This window comes from Bufo gargarizans, chromosome 2 (genome assembly GCF_014858855.1).
Source record: "Bufo gargarizans isolate SCDJY-AF-19 chromosome 2, ASM1485885v1, whole genome shotgun sequence".
NCBI classification, from domain to species: Eukaryota; Metazoa; Chordata; class Amphibia; order Anura; family Bufonidae; genus Bufo; species Bufo gargarizans.
This window is the reverse complement of record NC_058081.1, coordinates 338298479-338313928: the sequence shown is the minus strand read 5'-3', so window position 1 is coordinate 338313928 and position 15450 is coordinate 338298479. Positions and strand designations below refer to the sequence as shown.

General features: G+C 39.7%; 1 protein-coding gene across 1 annotated transcript in view; it reads left to right on the top strand.

Annotated features, from left to right (window-relative positions):
- STAB2 (stabilin 2) overlaps positions 1–15450 on the top strand; it is a 165242-nt gene that overhangs the window by 111422 nt on the left and 38370 nt on the right. Inside the window, exons 41-51 of the mRNA XM_044280594.1 lie at positions 1328–1404; positions 2501–2626; positions 2806–2879; positions 5655–5726; positions 7354–7473; positions 7905–7952; positions 8934–9017; positions 9102–9248; positions 11969–12103; positions 13986–14045; positions 15195–15371. Coding sequence (XP_044136529.1) covers positions 1328–1404; positions 2501–2626; positions 2806–2879; positions 5655–5726; positions 7354–7473; positions 7905–7952; positions 8934–9017; positions 9102–9248; positions 11969–12103; positions 13986–14045; positions 15195–15371 — 1120 coding nt within the window. The remainder of the gene's footprint in view (positions 1–1327; positions 1405–2500; positions 2627–2805; positions 2880–5654; positions 5727–7353; positions 7474–7904; positions 7953–8933; positions 9018–9101; positions 9249–11968; positions 12104–13985; positions 14046–15194; positions 15372–15450) is intronic.

Sequence of the window (15450 nt, the reverse complement as noted above, 5' to 3'; positions counted from 1 at the left end):
TCTCTGCATACCAAGCACAGAGCTGTCCATTGTATAGTGGGTGTGCTTGGTATCAAGCTCAGCCCCATTAACTTCTATAGGGCTGAGCTACGCCTAGGTCACGTGACGGATGAAAGTGTCGTCACTGGCCTAGGAAATGCTGTGAGAAGTCCATGGCGCTCACAAGGGTGCCGCTGCCTCCTGAAACAGCTGATTGGTGGGGGGTCATGGTTGCTGGATCCCCACCAATCAGATACTGATGACCTATCCAGAGGATAGCTCATCAGTGTTAAAATCTCAGAAAATCCTTTTAACTTGTGGCAGTTTTATATAAAAGCCATAGTTTACAAATCGTCAAATTCCTTTCAGGGCTTCAGTGTCTCTTTGACGTCAAGAGTAGCACTGCAGACTATAGTATTCTTGCTGTCAGAACACCAGAACCCTGATAGAATGGCTGGCTATATATATTTTACTAACAAACACAGATTATGAAATCATGTAAGATATAATTTCAGTATGGCAGCCTAAAAATAGTGTCCTAAAATGTCGGTACACAATTACAATAGGTCTCAGCAGGTAAAGCACAGGTCTCCTTTTTAGAAACCTTCAACTGAAAAAATGAGGGAACAATACGTTAAAGGGGTTTTCCGAGACTTTTATACTGATGACCTAACCTAAGGATAGGTCATCAATATCTGATCTGGGTGGGTGCACAGTAGCACTGTAGCCTTCTCACAGCTTAGCTTATGCCATGTGACATCACGTTGATCGGTCATATGGCCTAAGCACAGCTCAGCCTCATTGGAGTGAATGGGTCTGAGCTGCGATATCAAGCACAGCCTGTATACAATGTACGGCACTGTGTTTGGTGAGCTGAGAGAAGGCCGCAACTCTACTGTGGGCTCCAGTGCCTTTTCAAACAACTGTTCAGCAGGTGTCCCGGTTGTCGGACCACCACCCATCAGATACTGATGACCTATCCTGTGGATAGATAATACAGTACATTAGTGTAAAATTTAGCACTCAACACATCTGCTGTCTGTCTATTTAATCTCAGACTGGTACACACTATAGAAAGTAGGTACTATACCATCCAAATTGCCACTGTTCAGGTGTTAAGATTGTCTGCACTATTGTGGACACCATACTGCAGCCATATGGCAATAACCTAGGGTCCTATCCTGAGCCACACAGTTGGGAGTTCCAATCCATTAGTTGGGTGTCACTGGGGTAAAGGATCAAAAGAATGCAGGTTAGGGTGTCACAGAAACAATGTGCTAATATAGCATGTAATAGCGTAACTCGAGCACTGATCTGCTGGGACATTGATTCCATATCTGTTCCTCAGTTGTCTAGTGAAAGAAGATGGCACCGCTTACTGCCAGTGCGCTTCTGGATTTGAAGGAAATGGCACAATGTGCACAGGTAATATCCACAAAAATCACTGCCATCATTGTATTCATCACTTTCCCCATGATGTTTACTATATATAAGGCCTGTTTCAGACGACTGTTCTGATTTACTTCTGCAAATATATCAATGTCTGTTTAGTATCCATGTGCATCCATTTTTTTTGCGCACGTGTACACTTGAATGAATGAGTCTCAGATGGAAAATGGGCAAAAATAATGCATTCTGCAAGTATCTCTATACGAACCAGTGGGCTGTAGGGTCAAAAGACATTGGGCCAGATTTATCATTAGCTCAGCTCAGAATAATGGAGTGAAAGTCCCAAAAAAATGCGCAAACGCTAAAACTGCGCACAAGTTTGTGACTTTTTTCTGCTCCGCACTATACTCGCCAGTTTTCTGAAAGTGGGCGTGTTTTCTTATGTAAATTAATCTCTAGACAGATTTACTATTGGGACTATTTAAAAAGTCGCAAAAAAGTCGCAATTTCACTCCAGTGAGGACCATGCTTATCTTATGAGACTTTTTAATAGAACATGCGACTTTTTCATAAAAACATGCGACTTTTGTAAAGCTGCTTACTGACAGATAAACTGCTACCGTCAAACCACATTTATTACAGTCTTAAAGGGCCGATCATAAATCTGACTTGGCTAAAACTGACTTTAGCCATATGTGAAAGTGGAGTGAGCTGTCAGAGTCGTGATAAATCTGGCCCATTGTGCGCAGTCCATTGCACATAGACCAAAAATATGCCCATCTGAATGAGGCTTATAGACCCCTTTATATAGGCTGACTGACCAGGCAATTATCTGGAATGAACCATTTATTCCTGATAATTACCTGTTTGTGAGCAGAGGTCAGAGCTGCATTTACATGAAGCAATCACCTCCACTGTTTAGGATGAGTGATCACTACTGCGATTCACAATTTCTGGGCAGCAGATTGCTATTCACACAGGGCAATCTGCTTCCCAGAAATAATGATTTAATGTGCTACATAAATGAAGAACAACCTTTGCCCGTTTACAAAGGGCAATTACTATTTTCATCAAAAATTGCCTTTAATATTATCTGTTTGTGTAACATCTTTTATTGTGTAACGCATTTCAGGTATCGATGCCTGCGCAGCGAGCAATGGGGGCTGTTCGGCAAATGCAGAATGTCGAAAAACTGAGCCTGGAAACCGGATATGTGTCTGCAATGCAGGTTACACTGGAGATGGGATAGTATGTCTAGGTATGTATTCTAATTTTTGGAATATATTAAGCCACTCTTGTTGAAGTCAGAAGAAAACAAACAAGCATTAATGTATACATACAGCAATGTGTAAAATACCATTCATTATGTTAACATGTTGATAAAAAAAATATTCGGCTTTATGCTGTTTTAGTGTCTATGTTGTTCTTTTTCCACAGAGATTGATCCATGTGCTGTGAATAATGGTGGTTGTGATCAATTTGCTGAGTGTACTAAAATTGGTCCGAACAAGGTAAAGTGTCCCAGGCATTGTCTACTTCTTTATCATATTATTACCAGATGTAAAATATATAGAGGATCCAAGGGTATACCTATCATAGAGGCTGCTTTGTGTGAGCTAATAAACCTACAGCAGAGCAAAAAGGAGCCTAAAATGGCAATATATACAAAAATAGAAATACATTTTATTGAGTACTTAAATATAAAAACAAAGAGGCGACAAAACACACACAAAATGTGTGATACCTCCCGACAGACAGGGTATGCAAAAGCTAATTAGTACAAGGTGAGCACATATAACAAGAGCCTGCAAAGGTCTACATAGTTTGTAAAGTGCTAAGTGCAATAAACATACAACCTATAAAGCAGGAATCAAATGTAAGGAATCAAATGTAATAATGCTGTCCCCACCCGGAGGATCACACTCCCCAACACAGGTTTCAGCAGAAACACCTTCTTCAGGGGGCGTGGTTCTCCCCAGTGGCACACGTACCTCCCGTTGCCTGGAGACATGACAACACAAAGTCATGTAGGTAGAGGTGCCGCATCGGCCATGATGGTCAGTACCCGCAGCCTACAGCGCACCACAGCAAATAAGTGCATAGAAAAAAAACATGAATAAGAATACTAAATATATCTGTGTATTAAATGAGCGAATAAAAAATACTGGCAAAGAAAGAAAAAGAAGCTTGCATGTATGTATGGTGAAGAGTGAAATAGAAGTGAAAGAGCCTGTGAAGTTAAAAAAGAAAAATGCATAAATGTGAACTGCGGTGAAGTGGATATAGAATTATTTTTATTATTAACGTGAGACATGCTCAAAGGGGTGGTGTGTGTACGTAAAGTACATAATCTAAATTGTGCACCCGCTACTAGAAGCAGGTGCTAAAACTATAAATTAACATAAAAATACTCAAACAATTTAATTAGGTGATGAGAGTAAAAAATTATTATTTACACAAAGCACCATAAAATACAATAAATAGTATGTGTATGTTAGAAGTGCATGCACATACCGTGCATAACACTGCTACATAGAAACAAAAAATGTCAAATAGCATAGTGAACTGCTCCAATAGCGTTTCATCAGATGTTGTAATCCAACAGGACAGATGTCCAAAAAGCGGTATCCAATAGCAGCAGATCGGTAGGAATAAAAACTAAAATATAATAAATAACTGAAATTAGTAACGAATTAAGGAAAATAGGGAGAGGAGAACCACTAAACAAATACAGAAAGGGAAAATAAAAAAATATATATATAAAATTATAGAAAGGGAGCGAAAGTCAGAACATAGTACACACTGCACCTGCCAAGTGCACTTTTTCTGTTGGGAGTTTAGTGCAAGTGTTGTGTGTCTGAATGGAGGACACATCACATGGAGGCGATTTGCCTGGTCACATGACCCTCCATCAGCAGCCATTTTATGGACAAGACCTCTGTGTGGACAGCACAAAAGACTTGATAAACAAGGGGGCATATCACATGAAAATATAGAAAATGGTGCTGAATTTCAACAGAGGCTAGATTAGTAAGTGCCATGTAATCCTCTAACAAACACATTGATCAACAGCAACCAGAAGGTGGCCAACCCCTTTAAGGGAACCTGTCACATTGAGCTTTCAGTCCTATCTGTGGATATCACATTATAGAGCAGGAGGAGCTGAGCAGCTTTATATATCGTTTTATGGAAAAAGATTTAGCATAACCTATAGTTCATTCATTTTAATTCATGCTCATTCTGGCCTTAGGAGTCCAGTGGGCAGAGTGATTCAGTGATTGACATCTAAGATTGCATGCACACTCATACAGGGAAGGCTAGCCGTCACTGTTAACACCTCCCACTGGACTCCTCATCAAAGAACGAGCAGAGATTTTAATGAATGAAGTATGAGATGTACTGAATATTTTACCAGATACCTATATTAAATATATAAAGTATTTGCTATAAAATGTTCACTGGTAATAACCAAAATTAGAGAGGGGCCCCCAACTTAATAATTTTATGGTGCCACTTTTTCTGGATAGGGGATAACTATTAGATTGGTGGGGATCCTACTGCTGGAAGCCCCACCCATCTCAAAAGCCACCCTGTGGTTCATGGGGGCCTTCTAAAATGAATAGAGCGGCAGGTTGAGCATGCTCACTGCCACTCCATTCATCTCTATGGGAGTTCTGGAAATAGCCAAGCGCTGTACTCGGCTATCTCCAGTACTTACATTCATTTCAGGGGCCCTGTTGGGTATGATGTCCCTGCTCTTGTGATCTGGGGGGGTCCCAGAGAAAGGACACCCACTGATCTAATACTTATCTCCTGTTTAGTGGATGGGGATAACTTACTACAACCAGAATACCTCTTTAAAGTTCAAGCAAATTTTAATGCAACCGTACTTTTTATTTGCTGAATTTTTTTATAGTAGGGAAAAATAAATATGATATTTTGGATGTGCAAATGTTTAGGCATCCAGTCAGTCAAAACTTAATACATCTTTAAAAAAAAAATAATAATAACACCTTCCCTAAGTTTCCTTGTATTGCAGCTTTAGGAATTTTTCCACACTCTTCTAGTTCTGAAATATTTTGAATTCTTCTTACATACAGTGTTAGATCCCTATGGACATATCCATTTAATACATATGGCATTTTAACTGTTTAGGAGAAAGTTAAAAGAAATGGGCCAAGTATGAGATAAACTGTGCATGAAAGGGTTTACTTTTGATGACAAACAATTCCCTGTGAAGTCGAATAATATCTAATATCTACCATATATGTGTTCTTTATTTATAGTCTGTCTGTAATTGTTTGCAAGGATACTCTGGGGATGGTAAAAAGTGCAGTCCTATTAACCCATGCTTAACTGTGAGTATACTGCCCAATTTATTTAATACCATTACATACAGGTATAATCTACACAGAAAATGATAGAAAAGAACATTTACTTACATAGGAATAGAAGTCAGTGATGTCATCATAAAGAAATCTTAGTCAAAGTGTATCACTATACAGGGATAATGCACAAAGTGATGTTACAAAGCACACTGTGATGTCACTGTATGGAAATAATGCACAGATAAATGGCACAGGAAACATAAACAGTGATGTCACAGCAAAGGTATAATAAACCATGTATCATTGTACAAGGTATATAAACACAGTGATGTCACAGGATTAATGCAGGGATGTCATGGCACATAGATTATAAACATGGTGATAAAATAAAAGATAATGCATACTATGATATTAGAGTACAGATATATTACACTTTGATGCCACATTAAAAAAAAAGAACAAAAACTAGCACTTACACGTGGACAATAATGTTGGTAACCTTCCGTTAAAGAAAGAGAAACCCACAATGGTCACAAAAGTAAAAAAAAATAATAAAATAAAAATAAATAACTGTAAATCAATTAATGAAAATCAGACATTGCTTTTGAACTGTGGTTCAACTGAATAGTTTTAAACCACAAATTAATGAAACTGGACAAAAAAAAACGATGGTAGTTCTAGAAAATATTGAAAATAATTTGACAATAAGGACATGTTAAGCTATGAATTATAATTATTATAATTACAGTTTTAAATTATTCTGTTGAACCACAATTCAAAAATCAATGTATGATTTTCATTAGCTGATTTTCAGTAAAAAAAAAAAATATTATTACTTTTGTCAGTTTCAAGTTATTTCAGTGACCATTGTGGGTTTTTCTTACTTTAACAGAAGGTTACTAGCAATTTTGTCCACGTGTGTATGTAGCAGAGTTGTGTACTAGAATTGCTCACATTAGTAACCGGAGACATCTGGCATGGGGCAACTATGTGTGAAATACAGTAGATACATGCAGTTTGTAATGCAGATTTCTGTGCTGTTTTTGAAGCAGTTTTCTGAGCCCATTACCAAAATATATATATACAAATTTAAATAAAAAAAAAGGAGAGGCATTAGTATTTTTAGACATTTTATTTTCATCTTTTAGATAAAAGAAAACCTTGCATCACAGCACAGGATATACCCCAAATGTCTTATAGATGCAAATCTTAAGAATGAGTGAGGGTCCCCCAACCCCCGTTCTGACTGGTGAGGATAGAAAGGTGGCCACAAATGTATGCACTCTCTCCACTCACCTCTATGGGAATTATGGAAATAGCTGCTCAGCTAACCCAGTAGAAGTAAATGGAGATGGGAATACCCCTTTAATAAATGAAATCCCGGTATCTCATCTACAGTGTAAAGACAGTACATGGTGTAGGCACATGTCATGGCATAGAATAAGAAAGTAAATGCTAATTTAGGAGACCAGGGCTTCTTTTATTTGATCAGATAGGCCTAACCGCCATCCCTTCCACCGTTTTTGCAGCAGTAGTGTCTACAGAAATAACACTGAATATAACATTTTTTTGCATCTTGAGAGTTTGGCAAATGCAACAGCACTAAATTTCCAAATTCTCTATACTCATAAATATTAATACATACTTTGTTTTTCAGAAAAATGGTGGTTGTAGTGAATATGCCACTTGCAATCATACCGGTCCAGCAGAAAGAATCTGTACTTGCAAGTCTAGCTATATTGGAGATGGACTCATTTGTAGAGGCAACATCTATGAGGTACTATTATACAGACAAATCCATTATTCTGAAACACCTGCCGTGGGCACCAAGAGAGCTTGTCCCACCCCTGAATGCAGTATCTCGTCTCATGTATGAGCTTCCCGTATTATTTAACAAGCCTGTCCAGTAACATCTATTGACTGCATGATGGTGTACCATGTTGTGTCAAAATAGGTTGAGGCACCAAGTGGGGGTCTGGGAGAGCCACTGGGCCTACCTTTGGGTGATGAAAGTGCACAAATCAAAAGCCATTGGATGGCCCTGGTATTATTCAGACACCCAAAAATATTCCACTTCTGTTTATTTTATCTACATCATATTAAACTACTATAACACTGCTGTCATTTCCACTTGCTGTTTTTGCCAATGGATAGATGGCATAACATTATATTATCTCTTAACATAATTTCTCTTATTTTTTTATTTAGGAATTACGTAAAAACTTGAAGACATCAAATTTCTTTTATCTACTGCAGGTATAGTATGTGCGCAAAATGATTTATACTATTATATAGCCTTAAATTTCATTAAAAAGGTGACTGGTCATTCTGAACCTGGCATTCTCCTTGAATAAATATATTTCTCTCAAATACATTTTATTAAAGAAAAAGAAATGAAAATTTACTGAAATTTTTGTTTCCTATATTCCAAAGGCAGCACAGACTTCTGTGCTGCCATAGGACGACCAGGAAACAATGATATTCCGTAGAACATTGATTGTATAAGTCATAAGACCCTAGATAATGATAGGTCTGCAGATGATTGCAAACAGAATATTGTATATCTGCCCAATGGTACAGCATATAGAGTACTTAGATCATAAGGGGTTCAGGGAGAGGACCATGTGGTTAGAGAGTCAGTGTAGCTAGATGTATTCTTCTATAAACTAAAGAATCTGTAGGGGTCTAGAGAATTGTGTTTTAGAGGGGTGTTCTCTAGTATTAGTATCTTTTAGGGACTGCTATTTGTAGGACCTCAGAATAGTCTCCAAGGTTGCCAAAGGGAACTTGTATGAACCATTTACCCGACTTACTAATACAGAGCTCTAATGGTCATACTAGGTGAAAAACAGATTGAATGTAACTAGAGGTTTTACATGTTTGGAAAGATTGCTATTAACTTAACTTTACATGAGAAAAAGGGCTTTGATTTTTGGAAACAGCTCCACACTTGTAAAATGGACTGTGTCTGGTACTACAGCTCATTACCATTGAAGTGAAAGGCGTTGAGTTCCAAACAAAGCCCAGGAATAAGGGTGGCATTATTTCTAAATCTTATCTAGTCTTAGATATCCCCTTTATAATATGTTTCGATTTTGATATTGCTGTGTCTGATTACACTAACTGTAGCCATGACTGCTATGCTTACTATATATTATTATATATATTATATATACTTATATGTACAATATAACAATCATGTTACATCATCTTATTATATTCTTGTTTTTTGCTTAGTCAAATCTCATTGATGAGCTGTCTGGATCTGGGCCATTTACCGTTTTTGTGCCAAGCAATGATGCCCTGAAAAATGATCCTCGGGTAAGGGAAGGATAAATTATGATTTTTTACGTATTCCCTTATTTACAGACAATTTACCATGCATATATTTTCCTTTTTGTGCAGACTAAAGAATGGACCTCTAAAGGTATGATGGAGCAGGTTCTCCTGTATCACATTGTAACCTGCACACAACTCACTAGAGAAGACCTCTCGTCCATGACGTCAGTGACTTCACTACAGGGTGAAACAGTGAAAATATCATTCTCCCAGGTAATGTCACCTGCCTTTTCAGTATGGACATTTATGCGAACCAACAGTATTTCTACAGATAAACAAAAAAGCCTAAAACAGGCCAAGCACTCATAACACCTAAGTCACGGGTGTACAGTACACTGTGCTTGAGCACTACCCGCATCTAATATGGTAACCAGCTCAAAAACGGCAAACAACCTACAAAAAATAAATGAGATGAAAAAAGTACCCATAAAATATAATAAAGCTTTATTGTGTATACAAATAACCTAATTTATTTTATTTTATTAAAATGATAGGGACTGCTAGGCAGAGGCTTTCGCCCAGCAGTGTTGCCGGTGACGTCACCGGCTCTGATGGGCAGACTTTAATGTTGCTAGGGCAGGAAAGCCTGCCCCATTAGTGCTGGTGATGTCACCGGGCTAACTATTGGGCAGAAGCCGCTGCCTAGCAGTCCCTATGGAGAGCCCGGTACATCACCGGATCTCCTAGAAATGCCTTTGCGCTGCTCGAATTAGCGCAGGGCAAAGGAGAGCATCGGAGCATGATGTTATACACAGCTCTGAACCCGGACAACCCCTTTAAGACAGCCTAATGCTGCTCATACACATTGGATACATGTTGTCTAAACCCACCGATTTTGTTGGGATCGGCCAATCATCTAAAGTGTATAGGGGCCTCCTGACTCTCACCCAGCAACTGATGTGGGGGAGATAAGGATCAAGCAGATGGATTTCAACTGTCCAATCTATTTGTTCTCACAGGGATGTGTCACTGCTACAGGAGTCTAGCATCTTTCTCTCGTCTCCACAGTCAGAACACATGCATGCCTGGCTGAGCCAAGTATTCACGTGTATGGTGGATTAGGAAAGATAGCATCAGCCTAGAGGCCCTTTTACATGGGTCAAAGATTGTTGCAATTATCTGCAATGAGCGTTCGTATGAATGCTCATTCCCGTTAATTGCCCCATATAAATGTGCCACTGATCACTCATTGAATGAGCAAACATGGAAACAGGGATCTGCTGCCAGCTAACAACGAATCTTTATAAAGGCGAACGATTGCATTAGCATAGCGGGATAAATTAAAACTAAGGGGGTCATTTATCAAACTGGTGTAAAGTAGTTCCCCATAGAAACCAATCAGATTCCACTTTTCATTTTGGACAGCTCCTTTGAAAAATGAAAGGAGGAATCTGACGTTGTTAAAATAATAAAATAAGTTATATGCACAGGTTCAAACGCCCCTCTGCTACAGCCCACCTCTCTGATCCTCTGGGCCATACTTTGTTAACATGACTGTAATGATGATGTGCCCTTATGAGGGCATGAGTGTTGTAGCCAACCACTGGTCTCAGCAGTCTTGTGCCTTACACTTCTGAGGCAAGCTGCATTTGTCACATGTATATGATGACATCACCACTACAGCTAGAACATTACATCAAGGCTGCGAGTGGCGAATACAGAGTGGCGACACTGGATCGGAGACCTTAAGTAAAGTTAAAACTTGTCTTTACTAGTTGCAGTTTTCATCCAAGAGCCTTACAGCATTTGTCTTTGGTCCCAGCAGGTATTGGCAGTGTGTGGCAGGAAATTATCTTCTGCTCTATCATGTGCCTGGAGCTTTTGCAGGAAAAGGACGTCTGCTTAGTAGCTCTGTAATGTGGCAGGAATTTAGGTTCTGCGTTTTTTATCTCCTACTGTCTTGGGGACTGACTAGCTGAGGGGGAATATGTCTTCTCCTGGGTCTCTGGTCTGTCCTCACAGCTATCTTCACAGGGTATGCTTATTCCTGGAACTGGAGTTGTCTGCTTGCTTCTTCCAGCTGAGGCTGAAGGGCTAAGGCTGGGGATGATGATCAATTGTCTCAGCCGAGACAAGATCCTGGCTTAGATCCCTATATCTGGGAGCTCCTAACTTGCACACCCTACACCTAGCAGGGGTGGGTTACACTAATACTAACTTCCTTCACTCCCCATGAGGCAGGAAATAGGCGCAGTCCATTTTTCCCATAGAGGGGGGAGCTAAACTGGAATGTACTATTCCAGCCTAGAAACACTAAACTGATTTTAACTCCCTGATAACACATTGCTGCCACCTGCTGGTGAACACAGGAAATTACAGCAATATACATGTAACAAGGCTTTCAATGCACATTTGTGAGAATATTATGTGAAATTACATTAGATGACAATGTTAATACTCTTAACAGGTTGTAGTGGGGTAAAAGAGTTTCGTAACACAACTCTGGGGTGTTACACTTGTTTCCGTGTTCGATCAGTGGTGGTCGTGCTTATACACTATAACCAGCCTATTTGCACTCCCATGGTCCCAGCCACCAAATAGGCCGGTGATTTTTCCTATATAAGGAGCAGTGTATAATGTAATGGAAAAGTGAATCAAGCCAGAAAAGGAAGCAATATGGGTAATAATACATTAGGAAAAGCCTTGTATTAACTTTCTCTACATGATAAATGCCATTTGCGGAAGTGAAAGGGTATGTGACATCATAAACTTTGATATGTCGCTATGATAAAAAGTTACAAGTGAAGTTTTTTTAATTTTAACAGCTGCCCTTCTTTTCGCACGAACAATTTTGAACTCACAAAATCCCTGTAATATCGGCCTTAAAACTTTTACAAGTCACCAGTAATAAAGTAACTTGTCCCACTGTTGAAGAGTTGTTCATGGGGGTATTCCTCATTTATGAAACTGTGTATGTTTCTATATTTTTTCAGAACACTGTTGTTTTAAATGAAGAAGTAAAAATCATGGCAGATGAGCAAATGTTAGCCCTCACGAATGGTGTGGTGCACTTCATTGATAAAGTTCTTGTTCCCAAGAGAATGCAAGATAAATCTGATAAAACAATGGTAAGTGATGATGTTATACACGAAAAGATAAATTACAGAGATGAGGCATACGTACAGTATCTTCACACAGTGAGGGTGCTGTAGGTTACAAGACTTGTGAAATGTTTCTGCTATACCTGGGACATTACAGTAAGGGCTCGTTCACATTGAAAATATTTTGCGTTCCGTATATGGGCCATTTTATGCGTTCCACATACGGTCCGTATACAGAACAATTCATTTCAATGGGTCCGCAAAACGCTCTGTGTGCTGTCTGCATCCGTTGCTCCATTCCGTGGCCCCGTAAAATGAAGAGTCCTGTCCTATTATTGTCCGTTTTGCGGACAAGAATAGGCATTTCTATAATGGGCCTCCTGGTCCGTTCCGCAACTTGCATCCGTTTGCGGACCGCAAAAAACAGCACGGTCGTGTGAACAAGCCCTAAGTTATATATTTTCCACCCTATAAGATGCACCTGCCCATAAGAGGCACCCCCCTTTAGAGGAGGAGAATCAGACATCATATGATACATGACATCCTCTTTCTAACAAAGCTAGAACCAGCTCTGTACCTCACATGAATCCAGAGATCTCCCCATTCATTGCTCTGCTAGATTTATATCAAGCTGACAGCTCAAAGGTGTGTCCTTTCTGATGCATCTTTTTCTTGCCAAAGCTTAGGGCATGTGTCTTTTCAGCCCCAGCTCACTCCTTGCCAATGCTCAGGGGGTGTCCTTTCTGCCATAGTTCTCTCCTTGTTACAGCAAAGGAGGTATTTTTGCTGCTGTTCTCTACTTGTCACAGCTCAGGGGGGCATATACTTTCTGTTGAAGCTCTCTCCTAGTCCTAGCTCAGGAGGTGTGTGCTCTCTGCTGCAGTTCTCTCCCTGTCACAGCTCAGGGGGGCATATCCTTTCTGTTGAAGCTCTCTCCTAGTCCTAGCTCAGGGGGTGTGTGCTCTCCGCTGCAGTTCTCTCCCTGTCACAGCTCAGGGGGGCATATCCTTTCTGTTGAAGTTCTCTCCTAGTCCTAGCTCAGGGGATGTGTGCTCTCTGCTGCAGTTCTCTCCCTGTCACAGCTCAGGGGGGCATATCCTCTCTGTTGAAGCTCTCTCCTAGTCCTAGCTCAGGGTGTGTGTGCTCTCTGCTGCAGTTCTCTCCCTGTCACAGCTCAGGGGGGCATATCCTTTCTGATGAAGTTCTCTCCTGGTTATAGCTCGGGGGGGGGGGGGGGGTGTTCTCTGGGGCGTGTTCTTAATGCTAGAGCTCTTTCCCGTCATAGCTTCTAATAGTAGATATTGCTGCTGTCAATTGAAGGATAGAACTGAGTATGTGTGACCACCTCAGTGATGTTACTCAGGTGGACAGAGAAATAAGGAAGAGAACAAACTGGTGGCAAAATACAGATGCATTTTATTGAATAATTTTTAATTACAAGCAATTATAAAAGAATTCAGATCCAGGTGCTGGCTTGAAAATGTAGAATAGTTTTCATGGGACAAACCTTTAAAGTTAAAGGATACCCATCACAATGACAATGCAGTCCAGTCTATGGGCAGCATAAAGCAGGAGGCGCTGAGCAGATTGATTCAGTAAAACTAGCATTTTATACATTTAAATCTTCCCTCTTTCTGACCTCAGTTGTACATGGGGGAGGTGTTATCAGTGACTATCTCTGCATACACACTTATATAGAGAAGGATGTCAGTCACTGTATCTTTATAGTGGCCCAAGCTATGGTTTTCAGGCATAGATGAGACAATTGATGAAATGGGAATGATGGATATGATATTCAAGCTATATCTATGGCAGTATATGTTCAATTCCTAGCTTTTCCGCCAGTGTTATACCACTCACATGGTATTACAGTGAATGCACTCGTGGTAATTCTGTTTTTCCCCCTTAGGGTAATTTAAAAGATATAGCAGATGCAAATGGATACAGTGAAATGTACAAATTACTACAGGTACGTAATAGGATGGACTTGCTGTGTTTGTCTTTATCTCTAATAGACTCATGTCCCGATTAAATGATTAAAATACATAAATAAGTAATACAAATATATAAGTAATGCAAATAGTCAGGGTCATTTAAATGAAGAAACAGAACATGTAAAAAATGGTGTGTATGTAAAATGTCAATACCAAACCTATACATGTACTGCATGTTTGGGCATTGAGTTAAATCCGCTTTTTTTAGCTGAATACATTACCATATGTTGTCATGAAGCATATATTGAGCTATTTCTCTGTGAGATGTACATAGTACACTGTTACTATTCTAAGTAATAATAATAATAATATAACTGTTGTCTGTCTTCCTGCTGCTTGCATTAAAATCAATGAAAACCCAAGTCAAAGAGTTTCACTGCTACCATGTTGGCATTCCTACCTGCCTTTAGCTGAGCAGAGCTAGAGACTATGGGCCCACATTGCTGAGAAAAATGATGTTTTAATATATGCAAATGATCCTCTAGGAGCAACAGGGGCGTTGCCTTTACTCCTAGAGGCTCTGCTCTCTCTGCAACTACCACACCTCCTGCACTTTGATTGACAGGGCCGGGCAATGAAAACATCACAAAGTGGAGAGGGTGCAGCAATTGCAGAGAAAGCGGAGCCTTTAGGTGTAACAGCAACTCCCCCGTTGCTCCGCATATATTAAAGCATTATTTTTCTCAGTAATGCGGGCCCATATGAACATGGGACCAACACAGATTCCTTCAGCTGCCAAGTGGACATGCACATTCATACTGTAGGTACAAATCTTCTGACAGATGTCATTTAAATTCCACTCAAAATTAGTATTTCTGAGTGGATTTTTTCTCACTTTACTGGTAGTGTAATAAATGACTGATCCCCCCATATAATCCGCATGGAAGCATGTCTACCACATATGTTACCCTAATGGCTCACTACAAACAATATGAGCAACATCTAAATTTACAACTGGAATACGATTTTCAGTCTGCCAGTAGATCGAGGTTTAATGTCTACTCAATAATCCGAATGGCTGGACACTGAATTTACTTGTATTCTGTTGCCTTCGGTCTAAATGTCTAGAGCTTGTCCATGCCAGTCTAAAGACTTAAGAAGCATTTATTTTTTATAATTGGCAGGATTCCAATATCATGAAACTCATAGATGATCCACTACATCAACCGGTCACTGTGTTTCTGCCATCAGACGAAGTCATGAAATCTTTACCCAAGGAGCAAAGTGATTTTCTGTATAATACTCAGAACAAAGAAAAACTTGCACAGTACTTAAAGTATCATATCATCCGAGATGCAAAGGTAAGACTAGCATGGATATATGGTAAAGTGGTGGTCCAGTTCCAGCCCAAAAATGGGTAATGTGGGGAAATGCCATTAA